Below are 21,728 nucleotides of genomic sequence, written 5' to 3'. Positions count from 1 at the left end.
AACAAGACTAGTGTCTGCTAATACTAACTGATAGAATAAAAAAGGGAGAGAACGATCTAACATGGGAAGTGGGATACACAGCAGACTCATAGAATGGCAGATGTCCTAAATAGCACTCTGGCCTCAGAATCAGCCCTTAAGGCATTTGGATATGGCTGAAGAGCCCATGAGAGTATTTTAGGCATGGAAAGCCAAGACACTTTGGCAAAAACAACAACAACAAAAAAAAAAAACAAAAAAAAAAAACAAAACCAAAACCCTAAATGAAAGATCTCTGTGAGTGAGATCCCAGTAGAAAGAACGGACCATTAAAGAAGGAGGTACCTTTCTCTGAAGGGAGGAGAGAACTTCCATTTTGATTATGACCTTGTCTGAATAAGATCGAAGTCGGCGAACTCAAAAGGTTTCCATAGCCTTGGAAACCCATGACTAGAGCCTAGGGAGATTACTGACACCATAAACAAGAGTGTCAAATTGTTAAGTCAACAACAGGAGTCACTGTGTACTTACTCCTCATGTGGGATCTCTGTCTTTAATGTGTTGTCCAATGTGAAGTAATGCTATAACTAGTACTGAAACAGTATTTTACACTTTATGTTCTGTGTGGGTGCAAACAGATGAAATCTTTACTTAATCTATGCTAAATTGATCTTCTGTATATAAAGATAATTGAAAATGAATCTTGATGTGAATGGAATGGGAGAGGGAGCAGGAGATGGGAGGGTTTTGGGTGGGAGGGAAGTTATGGGGGGGAGCCATTGTAATCCATAAGCTGTACTTTGGAAATTTATATTTACTAAATAAAAGTTAAAAAAAATACAGGAGAGAGAAGGAACTTTTAATGGTGTTTCAGTAAGTGTACGACATATTCACTATCTCTTTCAACTTGACTTAACTGTACTCGAAGAGGGCATAGTAGATGTTAGGTTCTGCACCTTCTTTTCCCTGTTGTGTGACTGAGATTCTTGTAGTTCTCTATTTAAAAATGGCCTTTTCTTCTGAAGTCAAGTAGCCACTTCCCAATTCTGTGCTGAGGATGCCCAACAAGAAGTACTGCCTGGGGCAGCTAGCTGCTGGCTGGAACCTCTCTCTGGTTTGGGGAGAAGATTTGGTCCTGTGTATTGGGAAGACTGAGCATAAGCAGCTGACTTCTGCACTTGCACACAGAGAGAGGGTCCTCTTCTCCTTATGTAAAAGCATTGTACTCTCTTTCTTGGGAGTTTATTTCCACCGTGTAGAGGCCAGGACAGAGGAAGCCAAACTTCAGTGCCTAATCCTGGCCTCCCTATTTAGGGATGTCTCAAGAAGGATCCTGGCCTCCCTATTTAGGGATGTCTCAAGAAGGATTAGTTCTTAATTCAATCAAGCCCTTGGTCTTTTCCAAGAAGGGTAACTGTTGCTTCTAGAAGGCTAGAGAATAGCCTGGGATTTTAAAAAATATTAGGTGGTGACAGCCTGAACACTGAGGAATGAGAGCAGACGCCTGTGCTGTCATGATGTTGATATCTCACGATGGACCCTGCAGGTGTCATTACTCCGGCTTCCTCTGGCATCACATTGTCTCAGGCCTCAGGCTGTCAGCTCACGGTGTTTCTACCTTGGGCCCTGCAATGTGCACTTCTGTAGGTGAAAATGTGTCAAAAGGTGGTTTCCAAATACTGAGGGTCTTAATTTAGTTTAAGGTTACAGTCTAAACAAGCAGCTTTTTCTGAGCCAAGCCCAGCTATCCCCATCATCAGTCTTGTTATTAAATAGCTTTCTAGGTATTTTCTTTTTTTCTATTTTCTGTCTCTAAATTATTTAAAAACTCCAGTGGCATTTATTATTCTACAGCTTTTCACAGGAAAATTATTGCTCTTATAATCTTGTATGATTACTGGAGACATTACTTATTTGTTTATGAATTACAGAAATGATGATTCATCAATAATGCTAAACTAGACAACTCTTTTAGCACAATTGGAGAATGTCAAATTACATTGCATTGTAAATGATTTATACACACAGATGGTAATGTTTAACATTATTAGGCCATTTCTGCATAAATATATGAATCTCAAAAAGTGATTTATTTTCCCAAGTAACTAAAAATTGACTCTTATAAACTTGTAATCTATGCACTTAAGTTGCAAAAATGAATCATTTTTTCTTCTTTTTCCCCAAGTACAACACTGTAATATTCGCTGTATGAATGGAGGTAGCTGCAGTGACGACCACTGTCTATGCCAGAAAGGATACATCGGGACTCACTGTGGACAACGTAAGTAAACCATGGTTGTCAGTGGTCTGACGATTAACCTCTGTGTAGACACATAACCTGGTATTTGCTGATGGGTTTTCTTGGGTCACAGCATTTTTACAGATGCTTAGTGAACCATACAGATGAACAGATCACTTACCTGACACATTGGGATCAAGCTTCCCATGGGAGTCTTGTTTATGGGTTGTTTGATTCACTTTGTTCTCATTTCCCATCCCTTCTCTGCTTGCCTCCCTTTGATTTGCAGTCACTACCTAGAGTGCACAGTTCTTTGTTCCAGAGGTAGCCCTTCTATTACTTGCTGAACCTCTCTACCTGGATTTTTAGGACACACCTCAAAGCTTTTAAACATTCAGGCTGTCTTTCTCCCCAGACATCTGCTTTTTGTTGATTAATGAAACTGCATCTCTCTAGTTTCCCAATCCAGATTTTATTGGTGTAGCATTTATTACCTGGTTGTTGGTTTGTTGATTCATTCCTCAGCACCACTTGCTATGTTTACTCTCTACCAGTCTCTGACCTATACAAAAGGTGAAAATTCCTTTTAAAACATTTTTATTATTCTGTGATGAATGTGTATATATATATATGTCTATACCCTCAGAAAACTTTGGAAGTTCAAAAAATAAAAACTAAAACCCATAATTCAATCATTCCAGATACTGTATTATAAACTTTTAATGCATATTTGATATATGAGATCTCATTTTTGGTATATGAGGTTCATGATATTAAAAATTTAAAAATACATTTCAATGGTTGTGTAATACTCCATTATATGAATATTTTGCTATTTATTTCATGAGTCCTTAATGGTAAGCATTGTTAGGTATGCTTCTGGATTTTGCTATTGTATATATATTTGCTATGATGAATTATGCTATTATAAATAAAGTTGTAAACCAAAAACAAATGCCCTGGTGACCGTCCACATACTACAGTGTGGTAAGAATATTGCTTGAGTTTTGCACAGCACAATGTGGAGAGAGATAGAACAACCTCTCCAGTGTGGACAACTCTTGAGCTAAGTCTTGAGGGATAGGTAGTTCACCTGCCAGGTGTTGGGTGATGGGCCTTTTAGGTAGAAGGCACAGTTTGAGCCAAAGCACTGGACCAGGATATAACATGGGCTTTGAGCCATAGCAGGTGCTTGTTGTTGCTAGAACTTAAGTGCTCAGGGATGTGATGGGAGGGGAAATAAAGTCAGATGGGAAGTCATAGGCCAGGCTTCAATGCTTTTGTACAAACTGTGTTTGCTTCTAACGCAGAGCCAGGAAAGGGAAGTGAGAGAATAACAGTAAATAACAACCGCACTACACCCATTGCATCACCTAATGTGTGCTGGGCACATTTGTTCACTCTTTACATGTATTGACTCATGTAATATACAACACCTCTTTGAGTTAGAGACCTAGTTATTACCTTCTAACAAATGAGAAAACTGGGGGTAAAGACTGTAATTTCTCCAAGGATGGACAGATGGCAAATGGCAGAGTTGGGATTGGAACCTAAGCTGTCTGACTCCACAGCACATGTGTTTAATGCTCCAAAAGACAGGCCCTAAATACTTAAGAAGTTCTACAGTGAGAAAGATAAGGGTTGCCACAGTGTGGATGAGAAGCTGGAGAAGGAAGAAACAGAAAGTAGGAAGACAAGTCTTAATTAAGCTGTGGCTACGTAGATGGTGAGGTAGGCATGGATTCAGAGACGTTTCAGGAGGAGAATTTGGAGGAGCTCCTGGGAATCTCTCTTGCTCCCTTTGATACTCTCTGAAAGAGTTCAATCCAAATCCCAGCATACAACATATGCTCAGAATTAATTTCTTAAACTTTAGCTTCCTCATTTGTAAAACGGGAAAATGGCTTAGATAATCTTAGAATTTCTTTACTGTCTAAACTCTCTTTGTTTTCCCCAAACTATAATGTAAGACATCAAAAGAACTAATATGCCCCTCCAATTTTGTGTAAGAAATGGATTCCTGTCACCATCTTTGACTATTAGAGGTTGTGCTATTTTAGGTTCTCTGGTGCCAACTTGTACAAAGACAGAATCATATGCCCAGAGATTTATTAAAGAAATACCTGTGAAGAATAAAGGAGAGACGAATCAGGAGTTGGAGGGGATGTCTTTCAGACTATGATGGCTGTTTGGTTCCTGTGCAAGAAGAGAGAGAAGGAAGGATGATTGTACAGGAGCCTTAGAATATCACATAGCTCTGAGAAAGCATTGGCCAGCTGGATGAGGAGCCCAGAGTGAAGATTGCCCACCAGAAAGTTCCATGATGGGCAGAAATGGCCAGTTTCTAGAATTCTGCTGTGTTCACATTCACTGAGATTACGCTTTGGTGTGACCACTGCAACCAAGCTGAAGAAGTAACAATGGCTGGAAGCTGTGTGCTAACTAAGCTCCTTGTAGTAGATTCTCTGTAAGGGAGATCAGAGTGACTCAACTCCATGTTTGCCCTGGGGTTCCAAACACAACTCTTACAACTGCCATCTGTATGGGTAGAAGTAAAATATGTAGAGAATCAATGAAGGAACGTGAATTTAGATGGAGGCATTAGAAAAGCCTCACGGAGAAGTGTGTAGGACTGGGAGATTTGTCAGGGAAAAGCCCATCACCCATGAAGACGATGCCTGTGAGAGTTGTAGGAAATTGTACAGGGAGGAGTTGTTCATAACATGAGCTTGTTTAATGCCTCTCCTAAAGAGTACCTCTCTGACGTGTCTCTGGACTTCTTCACCAATAGTTTCTATAGATTCTGTTACAACACTCAACCGGGGCTTCATTTTGTTGCTTAAATTACTGTCAGTATTAACGTTTTGTCATTGCAGGTAATTGTGTGATTTAACTTGCAATGCTTCTGTAAGGGTGACATCTGCAGGTCTGATGTTTCCTCTTAAAGGAGCCCTCTCTAAATTAAACATAAATCATAAGCAGAAAGAATCAGCTTGCTAAAATGTGGTTTCCACCCCATCCAGTGAAGTCTCTTAGAAACCACCAGTTTGGACAAAAAATTCATAGTTTTGCCTTGATGCTTCACAGAAGGAAGCTGTTGGGGTTAGCACATGGACAAGGTCATTGGTTCCAGGACGTGTCACCTAAGGTTGCCTGAGGAACATCTGAGGATCTGTATCTGTCGTGTGACTGTTTTAAAAAATATGCATCAGTGTGATTGTGATTATTTTGAATCTTTATTGTTAGCCTTTCAGGGAGCACAGGAGTTACTGCATCAGCATCTCCTCTCAGTAAGGGTCCTCAGCTCTCTCTTTCTGTTGCAGCTGTCTGTGAAAGTGGCTGTCTCAATGGAGGGAGGTGCGTGGCCCCAAATCGATGTGCATGCACTTATGGCTTCACTGGACCCCAGTGTGAAAGAGGTAATGGATTTCAAAATCATTTGCATGAAGGCATTCTGGTGGCTAAAGCTGTTATTGATTTGTATAGTCGTTGGGTTTGTGTGTCTAATTCATAAATTTTTGCCAAGCTGGTCTCTGAATTGTTAGTGGAGAGGTTCCCTAGAGTGACAAGACAGTGGCCCCAAACCTATGCTTGTTATTCTGCAATTCCTGCCCATGGGGCATAGCACTTAATAGGGAGCACATATAGGACCAATTGGCATAGAGATAGAAGTGTGGGGGGCTTTTTCTACCTGGGGAGGGATTGAGTTTCTTATTATCTTAGTACATTAGAAAAGTGATCACAAGCAAAACATATGCATGGAAAGGGGAAAGTTTAGGATGATAAATACCTGGACAGTTGTTGGATAGAGACTATGTGGATCCAAGCTCAGCATTCAAGGTTCACTGTGGAAATACTGCAAGTCTGCTGATGAACTGTGCTGTCAAGTATGTTGTATGTGGCTTATTCAGTGTTCACTGCAGCCTGCTGAAGGGTAATGTTTGCATAGAAGACCAAGGCTCTTAGAGGTCCATGGATATCCTCAAGGCCATACATAATAAAAAGCTTTCATTTGAATGTGGATTTTCTGTTTTCAAGTCTGATATTTATTGTTGTTTATATAAGAGAAATGGTCCACCTGATTTGCCTATCTATACAAGTGAAGATGCTATTGGAATATATGTGGATGTACATGATTCTTAAGTTTTATCACCCTGAACTTTGGCTTTGTCAGTCATCTTGTCTCAACATTCATAGCCATTTTATCATCATTACTAATTTTATAGTGAAGATTTAGAAGGTTCATTTCATACAAAAAAGCAATTAAAGCATACTAAAAGTTTTTAAACTATAATATTACAAAACTTAGATAATTACAGAAAGATCTTGTTTTTCTTTTTTGGGGAGCTTTAACTGTTTTGTGTTTCAAGTAAAAAACAAACTGTATCACAGGTTTATTGGCAGATAAATTGTGACTGTATACATAAAGCATTTCTTGATAACATAGTAAATTTTCAATAAATAGAAATATTAATAAAATCTGTTATAACCCAATAAATAATAGTTCTTGTACTTAATATAAGCTGAAAGCAGATAAGAAGTAGCTAATATATCTCTGATTCAGAGTTCAATGCTCATAATTTCAACAAATGGAAATGAATCTGGATTTATCCAGGGTGGGATGCTATATAAAACTTAGGTTGTAGAATCAGAGACTTTGGACTGGAGTACAGCTCTGCTGTTATTCTAGATGAATGACATGATCAAATCATACACAATGTAGTGATTAAAATAAATAAAGTCCGTAGCATTCTTGGCACCTAGACATTTAGTGAATGACAGCTGTCTCCCTCCTCCTAAAGCACCTGCTACCACCAGCATTGCAGAATACAGTTTTACTTGTCAAAGGAAGGCACAAAGGTGACTGCCTACAAGTAAGATGTTGTTTTTCTAAGTTGGAAAGTAAAGATTGAAAAGCAGAGGCTGGATATATGTCATTTCAATCATATGGCAGAGAGAAAGAAAACAGCAGACAGTGCTATGTGAGACTTTTTTCTGTTTCTATTTCTAAAAGTTAATCTAAACTCATTAATAAAGCAGTAGTACATCTTTTTGCAAGTAACTCTAGGTCAATTGCTATTATTACTGGATAAATAATATTGTATCTCTGTTCATGAGACCACTGTATGGTATTTGTTGACAGCTGATATATAATGGACTCGTGGCTTATGTGTTGCATTCTGGTATCCTTTTAGGGTTCCTCCTTATATTGTTTCTCTTTAACTTGTACAGATATACTTTTTTATTTTTATATTTTATAGGTAAGTAATTTATATATTTGTATCTATTTCTCTAGAGGAATAAAGACAACAGAGTCTATCAGGTAGTATCATTTTGTGGCCTTATTATTTAATCAGTGAGGATGTTGTAGGAGATCAGAACTGTTAATCTGTAACTTGAAGGTCATTTCTCAGATGGTAATACTGAGTTTAATTTGTTTTGGAAAAATTAAAAATAACATGAAGTTATAGGGCATTTAACTTGCTACAAAGAATGAGACTCAGAATTTAGGTATTGATGGAAAACAGTCTAAAATACAGTGTGGTATTGAACCATTGCATAGTTATTTCCTCAAAGAGTAGATGCCTTCCTAAGATTAAGAAATGAATTGAATGGATTAAGTCACTAAAATGCTAATCAAACCTGGCCACTACTCAGGGATTTCTCCCAGTTTTGTGGTGTCTTTAATTGCCCTCCCCCCGCCCCTTCAGGGAGAAAGGCTATCCAGAAATAAGCAGCAAGGTGCAAATAGATGTTAGCTCCAAGGAATCTTCACAGTGGTGATTGTCTAAATCAGATCCATCCCCACCTGGCAGGTTTGCCGGCATTGGTGGTAAGGAGATTGGAGAACAGGAGGCAGGCACCCTTTAATCATCACTCTCAGCTGGTTCTGTCCACAAGTGCAGTCGTAGACCTGCAATGGTGGAAGGGAAACAAGGGAGAGGGGCAATCTCTTTGATTCCAAAATTGAACTTCCAGTGATAGACTCTTCAGTGTTTCCTGCTCTTATGAATGTCATGTGCTTTCCTCTTTAAAGGATTAGATATCTCAAACTCAAATGCATGTTTGTGATTTTAAGAATGATGAGTGAAAATGTAGGATGGAGTTTGGACAAAACAATCTTGCTGCGAAGGAAGTATTCAGTGTGGCTTCTGATAGTATATTTAGTGTATTTCTGAAGTTGTGTGTTACAGGATAGCTACCTAGGCTAATGGCATTCTGTTTTGATTGGGATGTAGATTTTTATTTTAGGAAATGAACTTCTAGAAAGCTTTTACAGGTTTCTCTTCTCCCTTCCTGGGGGCTGAGTTTGCTGCTCCCCCTGCATTTTCCCTAGCACTCTCTCCACACCCTTTTCATTGTATGTACCAAATTACATTGAAACAACAAGTTTCCATCTCCCTCCCTCTCCCTCCCCAGAGCTCAAATTCTCCAGCAATAATTGCAGATGCATTACTTTTTTAATTCCCATGTCAGTCAGTCTTAATGCTTGATGCATAATAATGCTTGATGCTAATAAATTTTGAATAAGACTCATTTATAGCATCAGAAAACCTAAACTTATAATTATTGGACATGGACAAATACCACATGTAAATAATTGCTTTTTGTCTATTTGTCCTCAGTCCTGTATATTTTTCATTGGCTTCATGCTAGCCAGAGCTTATCACAATATCAATGCCTAATTGAATTCAGCCTCATCTTTCAGAAATATGATCTTTCAGGACCACAAAAGTGTCATTTTCAGTTGACAAGGATGCAAAAAAGAGGTATGTTTTGATCAAAACCCAGTGGCAATAAAACCAAAAGCAAAAAACTTCCCATTATGATGTAACTCATATAGAAGGGAATATTTACAATATTAGTTATATTGTAATATAATGTATATCAGAATACAAATCTTTGTCCCTGGGACATCTTGGAATTTCTATACATTTGCAAGTATCTTAGAGACCCAATGCAAATGTGAAATACCCTTAGGGAGTGATACTAGCAGGATTTGGATCTCTTTAGGCTGGTAAGTGAATCCTAATAACCCATGATCATAGCATTTTGGTGTGTGATGGAAGGAGGCTTGAATTTATGAATCATAACTCTCATTCAACAAATACAGTCAGTTTATGAAGTCAGGTTGTATCACTTGAAGCTCATAGCTCTTATAATAAATATGTTTAAGATAAACATATTTAACATGTTGCTTAGTCAGTCTCATTGGGCAGGTAGCAATGGCCTCTCTGTATCCAGAGGGAGGAAAGTTGAGATCTATAACTTGTTTGGCCTGCAGTGTTGACTTTTTAAAAACTGAATAGGAATAGCTTTCAATACATTCTTCAATTTTTAACAGTCCCCACCACACGTTATTGTGATACATCTGGCTCACTTCATTCATTGAACTTGCTTCTTGGCTCCTGTGGGCGTTCAAGTTTGTTAACTCCTGCTGTACCCTCTATTAAGGATTGCATCTCTTTATGTATGTGGATGTTTTTCTAAAGGTTTTATTTTTTTTTTTATTTTGAGAGGTAGAGTTACAGACAGAGAGGGAGAGATAGAGAGTAAGGACTTCAATCCGTTGGTTCACTCCCCAGATGGCCACAATGGCTGGAGTTGGGCCAATCCAAAACCAGGAGCCAGGAGCTTCTTCTGGGTCTCTCACCAGGGTGCAGGGGCCCAAGGACTTGGGTCATCTTCCACTGCTTTTCCAGGTCATAGTAGAGAGCTGGATTGGAAGAGGAGCAGCTGGGACGTGAACCAGTGCCCATATGGAATGCCAGTGCTGCAGGCAGAGGCTTAGCCTACTATGCCACATAGCCCATGTGGTTTTTTTTAAAAACACCAAGTTTCCTTCATTTTTTTTGTTCTTAAGTCCCTGTAAATATACATTTATTGTTTTCTTGTTGTATATCCCTCCCCCAACCCACAGGGCCTTCTCTCTGCTTGGGCCTTGAGCAACCAGTAGAATTTATCATTGCCCAAGCTCTGTGGTACAGTATGTTATATTTGTTATCAGAATATTGAAATGAGGTCACTGCCTGTTTTGGCAATGACAACACAAGCTGGTTGTGTATTGCTATAGTTGCTGCCAAGAATAGACCATGTGGAATCACACTTCTTCTTGCCATCTTGCCTTACAATATAGACCATTAACATAACACTCTTGTTCAGTGCTCTTGCATTAAGCACAGTGAATTGTCTGCATGGATGAGACTTCCCAAGGTTCTTGACAAAGCAGAGCCAGATGATGGGGTAGATCTGAGCTTGGAGATGGGACCGGGGGAGGTCATGTGATGATGAACAGGTTTGAGGAAGAAGAGAAACGAGGGAAGAATGCTGCAAACACACGAAGAGAAGCAAAAGAATTAGGAGAGCACCAAGTCAAAGAAGCCAAAGGCACAAAGGTGTTGAAGAAAGAGTTTGGTAATTGTTAGACCCATCAGAAGGTCAGGAGAGAACAAAAATCATGCAAAGGCCCTAGGCAGGATTACAGCTGGCATGTGCTGCTCACTCCCAGTGGACCAGGCAGTGTGCGGAGCCCTGGACTTGGTGTTTTGCAGTAACCTTATGAGGAAAGTCTTATAATGAGTCTCATTTTATAGAATATAAGCAGAGGTTAAAGAGAGATCAAATCGCTTGTTTAAGTGTTGAAACTGAAGTTGGTCCATTTAGGTGCTAAGCCTGTAGATATAAGCACTGTGCTGTGCTTGGGCTTTCTGGGAAGGGGGGTGTAGGTAACCATAGAAAATTTTCTAAGGAATGACGAGAAGAAGCTGAAGACTGTGAATATGAAAGAAAGATGATTTTTTTTAAAGCAGCATTAAAAATTTTGATCAGATAGGTACTTTCCTCCCAGGTGAAGTTGAGCAACGTTGATTTAAAATAACTTTAAAATGCAGAAGAAAAGATCTTGCGTGTCATCAGGATATACTTAATGCAGAGACTGCGGTTCCTCTGTTTGATTTCCTTGATTTGAAGACACCAATTACTCATGTAAAGAGAGTGATTTCTGTCTGCTTGATGACTTATATGAGAAGTCTCGATGGGAAATATGGGAAAAAAATGCATGGATTAAAAAATATGGCATAGTGGGTAAAGCCAACACTTGTGATACTAGCATCCCATATGGGTGCCGGTTTGAGTCCCAGCTGCTTCACTTCTGATCCAGCTCCCTGCTAATGCACCCGGGAAAGCAGTAGAGGATGGCCCAAGTGCTTGGGCCTCTGCGCCCAGGTAGGAAACCTTGCTGAAGCTTCTGGCTCCTGGCTTCAGACAGACCCATCTCCTGCTGTTGTGACCATTTGGGCAGTAAACCAGGAAATGGAAGATCTCTCTGTTCATCTCTCTCTCTCTCTCTCTCTCTTTCTAACTCTGCCTTTCAAATAAATAAATAAATCTAAACTTTTTTTGCACCAAAAAAAACTTTATCTTTTATTATCTTTTAATTCCATTTTCCATGTACATTTTGCGGTACCGTCATGCATGAGCTCTAAAAAACCAAACCAATGTGCCAAAACATAGACATATGAACGGAATATATCATTCAATGTAGTTTTCATGGAAAGTTATGCAGTTTTCCTTCAATATTACAATTGTTGAAAACATATTTGAAACCTCCTTTTAGGAAATGCCTATGTAGAGCCAGCACCATGTGCAAAAGGATAGGGGACCATTTTGTTTCTTTTGAGGAGGCATTGTGAGTTTTCAGAAGTGGTCCAAAATTATTTACTTTTAATTTTAGTAACTACAGTGGATAGCCAAAAATTGTAGCTGTTTAGGGTGAACAATGGACTTAGATTAAAAAAAAATGAAAATAATTTCCTGTTGTGGCTCATAAAGCACATGGAATTGAATTAATTTAGTATTAAACTTCATGTGAGCCAGAGAATTGAGCCTTTTAGAATAACAAGAATAATTATAACAGCAAGAGCTTCTCTCTGGTTCCTCCATCTGCAGATCTTCATCATGTACCATCAGAGTGTCAGCACACTCATGAGTTCTTCTAAATTGTGGTTCATTTGTTCTGTGTTAAATTCCCACCCGAGTCTACAGTGTGAAGACAATGCTTGAATTTTTGCCGACTGAAAGAGGTCTGTTGGTTTAAATGCTGGCTATTAGTAGATAAAGCGCAAGGGAAGCATTGTTGCACCGTTACTTTAAGGAAAGGAAACAATGGGGGCAAAAGTAGAGTATGATAAAGATGAAAGAGTGGAAATAAACCATAGTCCCTTAGAGAACAGAAGAGTGGAAAGTAAATTAGCTCTTATGAGTAAGCACTTGCTTCCTAGGGAATTACTGTGTTAATGGAGCTGGCAAGGTTCGTGGCAACAAACCACAACTAAGTTGATTACAATTCATTATTGTATATATGTTTGAGAAACTGATATCCTCACTCCTTGGTTTCCCTGATGATATAAAAATGCTGATTTTTCACAGACATCTCTTTAGTAATTGCACTGGACAGTTTTCAAAAATCCATCATATTAGGCAGCTGATAAGTATTTATTATGTAAACCCAAGAGTGCTATGTCTAGTGAAGTGCAATGTCTACACTATGTCTAGTGAATGGGAGGACTAACACATATCTTAGACACACTTACTTAAAGAGCTTCATGGAAATAGGAACTGCTTTTTCTCCTTTTATTTAAAATATATTTAATTGTGTAAATTTGAATTTTTAGCATGATATATGGGATACATATAATAAATGGCTACCACAGTGAAGCAAATGAATATATCTGTCATCTCACATAGTTACTGTTTTGTGACAAGAGCAGCTAAAATCAACTTACTTAACACAAATCCCTAATACAACGCAGTTTTTAAAAATTGTTGTCATTTCAACATTATTCATGGGGCCTGCGCTGTGGCATAGCAGGTAAAACCACCGCCTGTAGTGCCGGCATCCCATATGGGCGCCAGTTCGAGTCTCGGCTGTGGCTGCTCCACTTCCAATCCAGCTCTCTGCTATGGCCTGGGAAAGCAGTGGAAGATGGCCCAAGTCCTTGGGCCCCTGCACCCTGGTGGGAGACCCAGAAGAAGCTCCTGGATCCTGGCTTTGGATAGGCGTAGCTCCAGCCATTGTGGCAAATTGGGGAGTGAACCAGCAGATGGAATACCTCTCTCTCTCTCTCTCCCTCTCCTTCTCTCTGTGTAACTCTTTCAAATAAATAAATGAACCTTTTTAAAAAATTATCCACAAAGCCAAGGTATAGAAACAGCCTAAGTGCCCACCAACAAATGAATGGAGGAAGAAAATGTGGTGAGGATACCTCAAAGAATTATGGAAAATGGGATTAAAAGATAAATTTATTATTTCAAAAAATTCAAAATCCATATGTAGTTTTTTTTTTGGAACATTACTCTTCTGTGAATATTTTGAAGAAACATCATGTACAATGGAATATTATTCAGCCTTAAGAAAGAGATCCTCCATAAGCTGTACTTTGGAAATTTATATTCATTAAATAAAAGTTAAAAAAAAAAAAAGAAAGAGATCCTGCTATTTGTGACAACATGGATGAACTTGGGGAACATTATGCTGAAGGAAATAAATGAAACAGAAAGAAAAACTTACGTGATCTCACTTATATGTGGACTTTTTAAAAAGAAATATACAGAGATGGAGAATAAAACAGTGGTCACCAGGAGAGAGAGAGAGAGAGAGAGAGAGTGTGTGTGTGGGAGTGCGCGCGCGCCTGTGGTGGAGGAAATATGAGAGATAGATCAAAGAATGCAAAGTAGCAGATAAGGAAGATGAACAAGTCTACAGATACAACGTACCTCAGGAGCGCTTTTCTGGCATCCACCCTGACCTGGGGGTTTTTCTGAAAGACCTTGATGAAAAAAGAGATTCATTTATTTTTTTCTCTGGATGGAGGTAAATTTTATGAAGCAGTGTTTCCAACACTAATTTCACATTTCAGATAGCCATTATTAGAGTTCCCGGTGTAAATGCCATAGACGAATGCTCATTCTCCAAGTGCCTGTAAAAGGCAAAGCTCCGAGAATCATATACGTTTTCTTCTTCCCAAAAGGTAAGAAGCATTACATTGCTGTGACTAAGATGTGTTGAAGCCTGATGAGCCTCACTTTGGGTGTTGGTTCTAAATAAATAACAACGTGTAGATAACAGAGGCAGAATTCCCTAAATGTTACTATGCATCTAACATGGTATTGCAACATTTGGCAACAAGTGGGCTTTGAATAAACTTGATTTTCCTAAAATAGTTCCAGGAACTCCATCTGTCCTTGTTTTATTGTTGAGTAGCTGTGTGCGGTGGCTGTGCATACCTAGTATGAACAAGCATGGCTGGTAAGATGCAATGAGAAAGCAGCTTGTTTCCATCTCCCGCTCGCTGTCCATCTTGCCCCCTCTGTTGGCTAGTTCTTCTTCTGGTGGATGAAATTCTTTGGATCCTTTCAGAATTTCTTCTCCATAAGGTCTCAGTGTGGGCTGAGGCATCTGTGTTCTACTGTGGCTTACATTCTCCTTTTTAACCTCTAAGTATTCAGTGGTACCTCCTGCCTTGTGAGCCCTCTTTGATACCCTAAGCAGCCTTCTGGGAAGGGACCCAAGCTCATCCCATATCAGCTTTTTTTTTGTAGTGGCTCACAACGCGTTGGTGGGAAACACACATGTGTTTTTTGCAACAATAAATTGCCAGTTTTGACATAGTTGTGAACCCTCCCTAGAATCTGCTTGGGAGCTTTCTGCCAGCCTGTTTCCCAGCAGTTGATAGTTCCTGATGTACTGTGTCTTCCGGAGTACAGTGGATGCTTAGCGTGTAACCTGAGCAGTCTCCCCAAAGTCCTCCTCATGGCTTGGCTTCTTAAAGTGGCACTCTTGCGATTTCCCAGGAAGCGTTTGTGACACTCCAGCCCTCACCCAGACACCCCTCCCTCCCATCTCTTATTCCTTTGAACACTGTAATACTCTTGATATGCAAGATCATCATCATATCCTTGGAGATTAGGCCTCATTGTTTCCCACTTGACTTCGAATGTTACTTTTCTTTTGTTCTCCAACTGCAACTTCCTTTATATCCTCTTACATTATTAAAGTGAATAATTTAATATAGCCATTTCAGTTGATGGAAAATCTGGTGTCATGATTTCATCTTCGAAGACTTTGTTGTTGACTTTATTTTCTATTTTTTTTAAGCTCATACTGGCTTTTGTAAAAGGTAAAAGGAGGGACTGGCATTGCGGTTAAGCCACTACCTGTGATGCTGGCATCCCAGATGGGCACCAGTTCTAGTCCCTGATCCTATACTTCCAATCCAGCTGCCTGCTCTTACACCTAGAAAAGTAGTGAAAGATGGCTGAAGTTTTGGGGGCCCTGTACCCATGTGGGAGGCCTGGAAGAAGCTCCAGGCTCCTGGCTTTGGCCTGGCCCAACCCTGGCCATTTGGGAAGTGAACCAGCTCTCTCTCTCTCTGTCTCCCTCCCTGTCTTTCTCTGTAACTCTGCCTTTCGAATAAACGAATAAGTCTTTTTTTTTTTTTTTTTTAAAGAGTAAAGCTAGCTTTCATACTTTGGGGATACAATATCAGCTCAATTAAATTTAAAGAAGAAAAGGGCTATTACAAGTCTTCCTGTGGTGGCCTTCCATTCTTCTACACTGAGCTGTGGCACAAATTCCATTTGAGGCAGGATAATGGGATTTTTAAAAATTCCTCTTTGTGCGTATAATTTAGTGAAAGGACTAGTCTATTTTTGAAACAGTTTGAGCTGAATCTTAAGGATAGTAGTCTGGAGACCCTTACCAATTTTATATGCTCAATTGAGAGTATTTCAGAACACTTGGTGTTTATGTTCCTCAGGAGTTCTGGTCTCTAGAGAGTCTATGCTGTTTTTGGTTTCTGAATGTATATTGGACAAAAATATGGGGCTTCATGGTCCAGATGATGTGCCAAAGTACTTTTTGTAGAACATTGGTCCCATGGGAGGTTCCATGAAATGAAGTTTCCATGGTCCATATCATCTTGGAAACTCTATACCATGTTCTCTTCTTGGAGAGGCACTAGGCAGTATTAGCACATTAGCTCTTGGGAGTCCTGCAAGAAACTGTTTTGACTTTGTTTAACCCAGAATTTCCAAACACGTTAATTTTTAAAAAGATTTATTTATTTATTTGCAAGACAGAGTTAGAGAGAGAGGGAGAGAGAGACAGAGAGAGAGAATCTTCTGAGAGGGAGTCTTCCATCTGCTGGTTCACTCCACAAATCCATAAGCTTTATCTCATTCTCCCACAAGTGTGGCAGGGTCCCAAACACTTGGGCTGTTGTCTGCTGCTTTTCCCAGGCCATTAGCAGGGAGCTGGATTGGAAGTAGAGCAGCTGGGACTTGAACTATCACCCATATGGGATGCCGATGCTGCAGGCAGTGGCTTAACCCACTTTCACTTTGCTGCAACACTGACTCCCAGATCCATCAATTGTACAATCCCCCCCAACACACACACACACGCATTTTCTCCCTTAACACCTTTAACACCCATATCCTGAAGATCTGGATTCTGATTATTTTGATAGCCATTTTGAAAATCATTTGACATCTTTATGGCAACATCTTTGTCTTCTCAGTGGATACTTGAAATCCATATATGATTCTCATTCTGAAGATGATTATTTGTCTAAATATCTAGAAGATTTTGGAGGAAGACCTTTGTTATGTAGCCAGTCATTCCATTTGGTCATATAAGTGCTGGATAAAGTGCTCAACCCCTGAGGATTGGTTCCCAAATATTTTAATGTGTCACCTCGGCAAAACTGGAGTCTCTCATACTGTCCTGACAGATTCCTGATTCATAATAATTTGATGTGTTTGCCATCCTTGTTCCTATCAGTCCTTGGGGTATTATTTCTAGAACTAGGAGTATCAAATGTTTTTATAGCTAAAGCTCCCTTTTATTGACTGGTTAAATCCTTTTCTTTCAATGTCAAGTTTAAGACTCCTCCCCTCTCCAATCATTTCCACCAACATCCAAGCAACTTCTGCTTCCTGGACCCTATTCACATTTCAATTAGTTGGTCCAGGTATCTATTAAACTTTTGGCTTTTGTCATTCACTTTAAGAACTACATCAGCCAATTAAGCATTTTTATTTCTCTAATGAATTCTTGTATTTTATTACATTTTAAAGTAATTAAATGACCCAGTCCTTTTTTTGGTTATATATACTGATAATTTTCAGTAATTTTGCTAAGTGGTCAGGAATGAGTATATTCACTTTTTTTTTAAGATTTATTTTATTTCTTTTAAAGAGTTACAGAGAGAGGTAGAGCCAGAGAAAGAGAGAGAGAGGTCTCCCATCTGCTGGTTCACTCCCCAAATGACCACAACAGCCAGAGCTGAGCTGATCTGAGGCCAGAAGCCAGGAGCTTCTTCCAGGTCTCCCACATGGGTGCAGGGGCCCAAGGACAGGCCATTTTCTACTGCTTTTCCAGGCCATAGCAGAGAGCTGGTTGGCAAGTGGAGCAACCAGGACTTGAAACGGCACCCATATGGGATGCTGGCACCGCAGGCTGGGGCTTTAACCTGCTGCGCCACAGTGCCAGCCTCTCACTTTCTTGAAATACTTTTTTCCACATACATTTATTGGTTTTCGTTTGGAGATACTTCTTTTCTTTTGATATTTATTTAATTATTTAAAAGTTAGTTACACAAGAGATAAGGACAGGCAGAGAGAGAGAGAGAGAGAGAGAGAGAGAGAGAAAGGTCTTCCATTTGCTGGTTCACTCCCCAATTGGCTGAAACGGCCCAAGTTGTACTGATCTGAAGCCAGGAGCCAGGAGCTTCTTTTGGGTCCCCCACATGGCTGCATGGGCCCAAGGGCTTGTGCCATCTTCTACTGCTTTCCTAGGCCATGGCAGAGAGCTGGATCAGAACTGGAGCAGCCAGGACCTGGACCAGCGCTCATATGGGATGCCAGCACTGCAGGCAGTGGCTTTACCCGCTATGCCACAGTGCCGGCCCCGAGATACTTCTATCAACATAAAATCTTCTAGAATCCTGTTTTATGGATTTAAAGAAGTTTTATCAGCAAGTTAAAATATTTTAAGTTTCCTTAAATGTTGTATTTACTGAATGTATCATAAATGATGTATTAATTTTTAAAATACAGAATCTTTGTGTATGTATTGTTTTCAGTGTTTTCTTTAAAAAGTAAATTTGGCCTATCTGTCCCATAATATGGGAATTATAAAATGTATTAATCTATTTTGGGGGATAATAAGACACTGATTTTCCCCATAGATCTACGTCTGATCTTCTTACTGTCTCATTAGTACCAAGCCCCCTGCTGTGGAGAGTAGATATTAAATATCTGTTGATTAATGTAACTGTGGATGCTTGAGAATGATGCATGTATTAGTTTGCTTTCTGTTGGCACAACAAAGTTGCTGAGGCTGGGTCTTTTTTTTTTTTTTTTTTTGTGACAGGCAGAGTGGACAGTGAGAGAGAGAGAGAGAGAGAGAGAGAAAGGTCTTCCTTTGCCATTGGTTCACCCTCCAATGGCCTCCGCGGCTGGTGCGCTGCAGCCGGCACACCGCGCTGATCCAATGGCAGGAGCCAGGTACTTCTCCTGGTCTCCCATGGGGTGCAGGGCCCAAGCACCTGGGCCATCCTCCACTGCACTCCCTGGCCACAGCAGAGAGCTGGCTTGGAAGAGGGGCAACCGGGACAGAATCTGGCGCCCTGAACGGGACTAGAACCTGGTGTGCCGGCGCCGCAAGGCGGAGGATTAGCCTAGTGAGCCGCGGCGCTGGCCAAGGCTGGGTCCTTTATAAAGGAAAGACATTCATTTAGTTCACAGTCTTGGAGCCTGAAAGATGGAGATCAGACAGCCCATGGATTCAGCTCCTGGGGAGGGCCTCATAAGAGAGGGTGTCATGACGGTGAGAGTACTTGCAGAAGAGGGTCTGTGTTGAGACAGGAACGGGAGAGCAATCTTATTTTGTGACAACCTGCAGGAGTTAACTGGGTTCCCATGAGAACAAGGCTTTCACTTTCTGAGGGCAAGGTCCCCAATGACTTAACCACTTCTCAGCATTGTCACTCACGCTGAGGACCGAGCTTCCAAAGCATGAATCCTTAGGGAGACGTACTCAAACCATAGCAGTAAGCTGTAGTGTTTCAATGCTAACCATATCTGTTTCATTCACCATCTTAAGAAAAGGTCCTCTGAACAACAGTATTTACATATCCATCTGTGTTTCATATGGCAATAGGAATAAAGATACAATTGAAATGTATGGTAAGCCCATTCCATAAAGCACATGAAAAAAAAAATTCTATAGCTTTCCTACTACATGCTTTCCACAATAATCCATCTTCTCTGGGCTGTTTCAGAAGAGGTTTATATGTAAACAGCAGGTTGAGATATGTCTTGGGATACAAAGATTCTCTAATATTTCAACTCATAATCTAGTCCACGTCCACGCCTGTGTCTGCAGGGCCCTGCATGTCTCACCTGCCCTCTCGTGGGAGGCATTGTCGAATCACTGTTGTAGGACACTGAACAGGTTAAAAGAGAAGGCCTCCAGGTTGGAGGAAGCTTTTACCCAAATTGAAAATGTTTTTGTAAACACGCACTAGCTTTTCCTTTTTTTTTTTTTTCCCAAAGGGGAAAAAAAAAGATATGTTGGAGTTGTAGTGTAGCAGTAAAGCTGCTGCTTCCGACGCTGGCATTCCAGTTGGATGCTGGTTCAAATCCCAGCTGCTCCACTTCTAATCCAGCTCCCTGCTAATGCACCTGAGAAAGCAGTAGAAGATGGCCCAAGTGCTTAGGCCCTTACACCAATGTGGGAGACTGGAAGAAGCTCCTGGCTCCTGGCTTCAGCCTGGTCCAGGCCCTGCCATTGCAGCTATCTGGGGAGTGAACCAGCAGATGGTAGATCTCGCTCTCTCTCTCTCTCTCTCTCTCTGTCTCTGTCTCTCTCTCTGTCTCCTCTCTGTCTCTCCCTCTCCCTCTCTCTGTAACTCTGAGTTTAAAAAAAATAAAAAAGACTTATTTATTTGAAAGGCAGAGTAATGGAAAAAAGAGAAAGAGAGAAGAGAACGAGTGAACTTCCATCTGCTAGTTCATTCCCTCAGTGGCCACCGTGGCTGGGTCTGGGCCAGGCCAAAGCCAGAAACTCCATCTGGGTCTCCCATGTGGGTGGCAGGGGCCCACGTACTTGAGCCATTCTTCCGTTGCTTTCCCAGGTGCGTTAGCAGGGAGCTAGATTGGAAACGAAGCAGCCAGAACTTGAACTGTTGCTCAGCTATGGCTTGCCAGCAGGGCAGGCAGCAGCTTACCCAGCTGTAGCACGACACCAGCCCCAACATGCGGTAGCTTTTACAGCAGCGTTTCTTCCCTGAAGTTCCAGTGGAAATTCTCATAACAGGGATGCCAATGGTATTTTCTGTGAAACGAGTGAACTTTTAAAGACTGAGGCCAAGTCAGAGCCCTCCAGAGGTAAATTTTGATTCAGTCTTTGTGTAATGATTTATAAACTTCACTTGAAAAGTGGAGAATATTTTGGAACTTTCCTACACAATGGGAAAAATAAAAGCAGAATCATACCTAGCATCTTAGTGATTTAAAACCAGCTTTGGAAAGTAGTGTGTCCTAGAATTTGAATTGTCCCCTTTGTGGAAAACAACCCTTAAACACTGTAGAAAATCCTGTAATTTTTTTCAAATAACATAATTTGGAGCGGGACAAGGCTCTTTCTTTTCAGACCTTATTTAGGCCTCATTTCTTTCTGCACTGTTTTTCCCGTTGCCGAGCAGAACAGGCTATCACAAAACCAAACCAATGCCAACAAATCTGGGAAGTCATCAAAACCTTTAACTGAGCTGACTTGAAGTGTGCACAGGACTCTCCCATTCGCACAACTCCTGGATTGTTATTCTTTACTTTTTATGAATGAGGGGAAATGATAGGGGGATTAGTTTTACAACTAAAATATATCTCAAAGGAGTCTTCATTCTAGCTTGTCAATATCAAGTGACAATGACTTTAGTGTTGTGATTTAAAATGCCTAAGTAGAGGCTGGCTCCGCAGCTCAACAGGCTAATCCACCACCTGTGACGCCGGCACCCTGGGTTCTAGTCCTGGTCGGGGTGCCAGATTCTGCCCTGGTTGCTCTTCTTCCAGTCCAGCTCTCAGCTGTGGCTCAGGAAGGCAGCGGAGGATGGCCCAAGCGCTTGGGCCCTGCACCCGCATGGGACACCAGGAGAAGCACTTGGCTCCTGGCTTCAGATCAGCATGGTGTGCCGGCCGCAGCAGCCATTGTGGGGTGAACCAATAGAAAAGGAAGACCTTTATTTCTGTCTCTCTCTCTCACTGTCTACTCTGCCTGTCAAAAAAAAAAAAAAAAAAAAAAAAAAAAAAAAAAAAAAAGAAAGAAAGAAAAGAAAATGCCTAAGTAGGAAAAGTTTTGTATGTGTGTGTGTTTAAATTGCTGATGATGCCTAGAAAATGGGTCAAGAACTCAGACTCTGAAGAGAAATGTTGCTATTGCTGGTTG

The 21,728-nt window shown here is 40.5% G+C and overlaps 1 protein-coding gene across 2 annotated transcripts in view; it reads left to right on the top strand.

Annotated features, from left to right (window-relative positions):
• The window catches only part of FBN1 (fibrillin 1), a 259,234-nt gene that overhangs the window by 49,406 nt on the left and 188,100 nt on the right, over positions 1 to 21,728 (top strand). For both annotated transcript variants that reach the window (XM_051822402.2, XM_051822403.2), the window contains exons 5-6: positions 2,165 to 2,260; positions 5,542 to 5,637. In XM_051822402.2, coding sequence (XP_051678362.1) covers positions 2,165 to 2,260; positions 5,542 to 5,637 — 192 coding nt within the window. The remainder of the gene's footprint in view (positions 1 to 2,164; positions 2,261 to 5,541; positions 5,638 to 21,728) is intronic.

This window comes from Oryctolagus cuniculus, chromosome 12 (assembly GCF_964237555.1).
Source record: "Oryctolagus cuniculus chromosome 12, mOryCun1.1, whole genome shotgun sequence".
Taxonomy (NCBI): domain Eukaryota; kingdom Metazoa; phylum Chordata; class Mammalia; order Lagomorpha; family Leporidae; genus Oryctolagus; species Oryctolagus cuniculus.
Note: the sequence above shows the minus strand (reverse complement) of the source record. Positions and strands in the feature narration are given on the sequence as shown.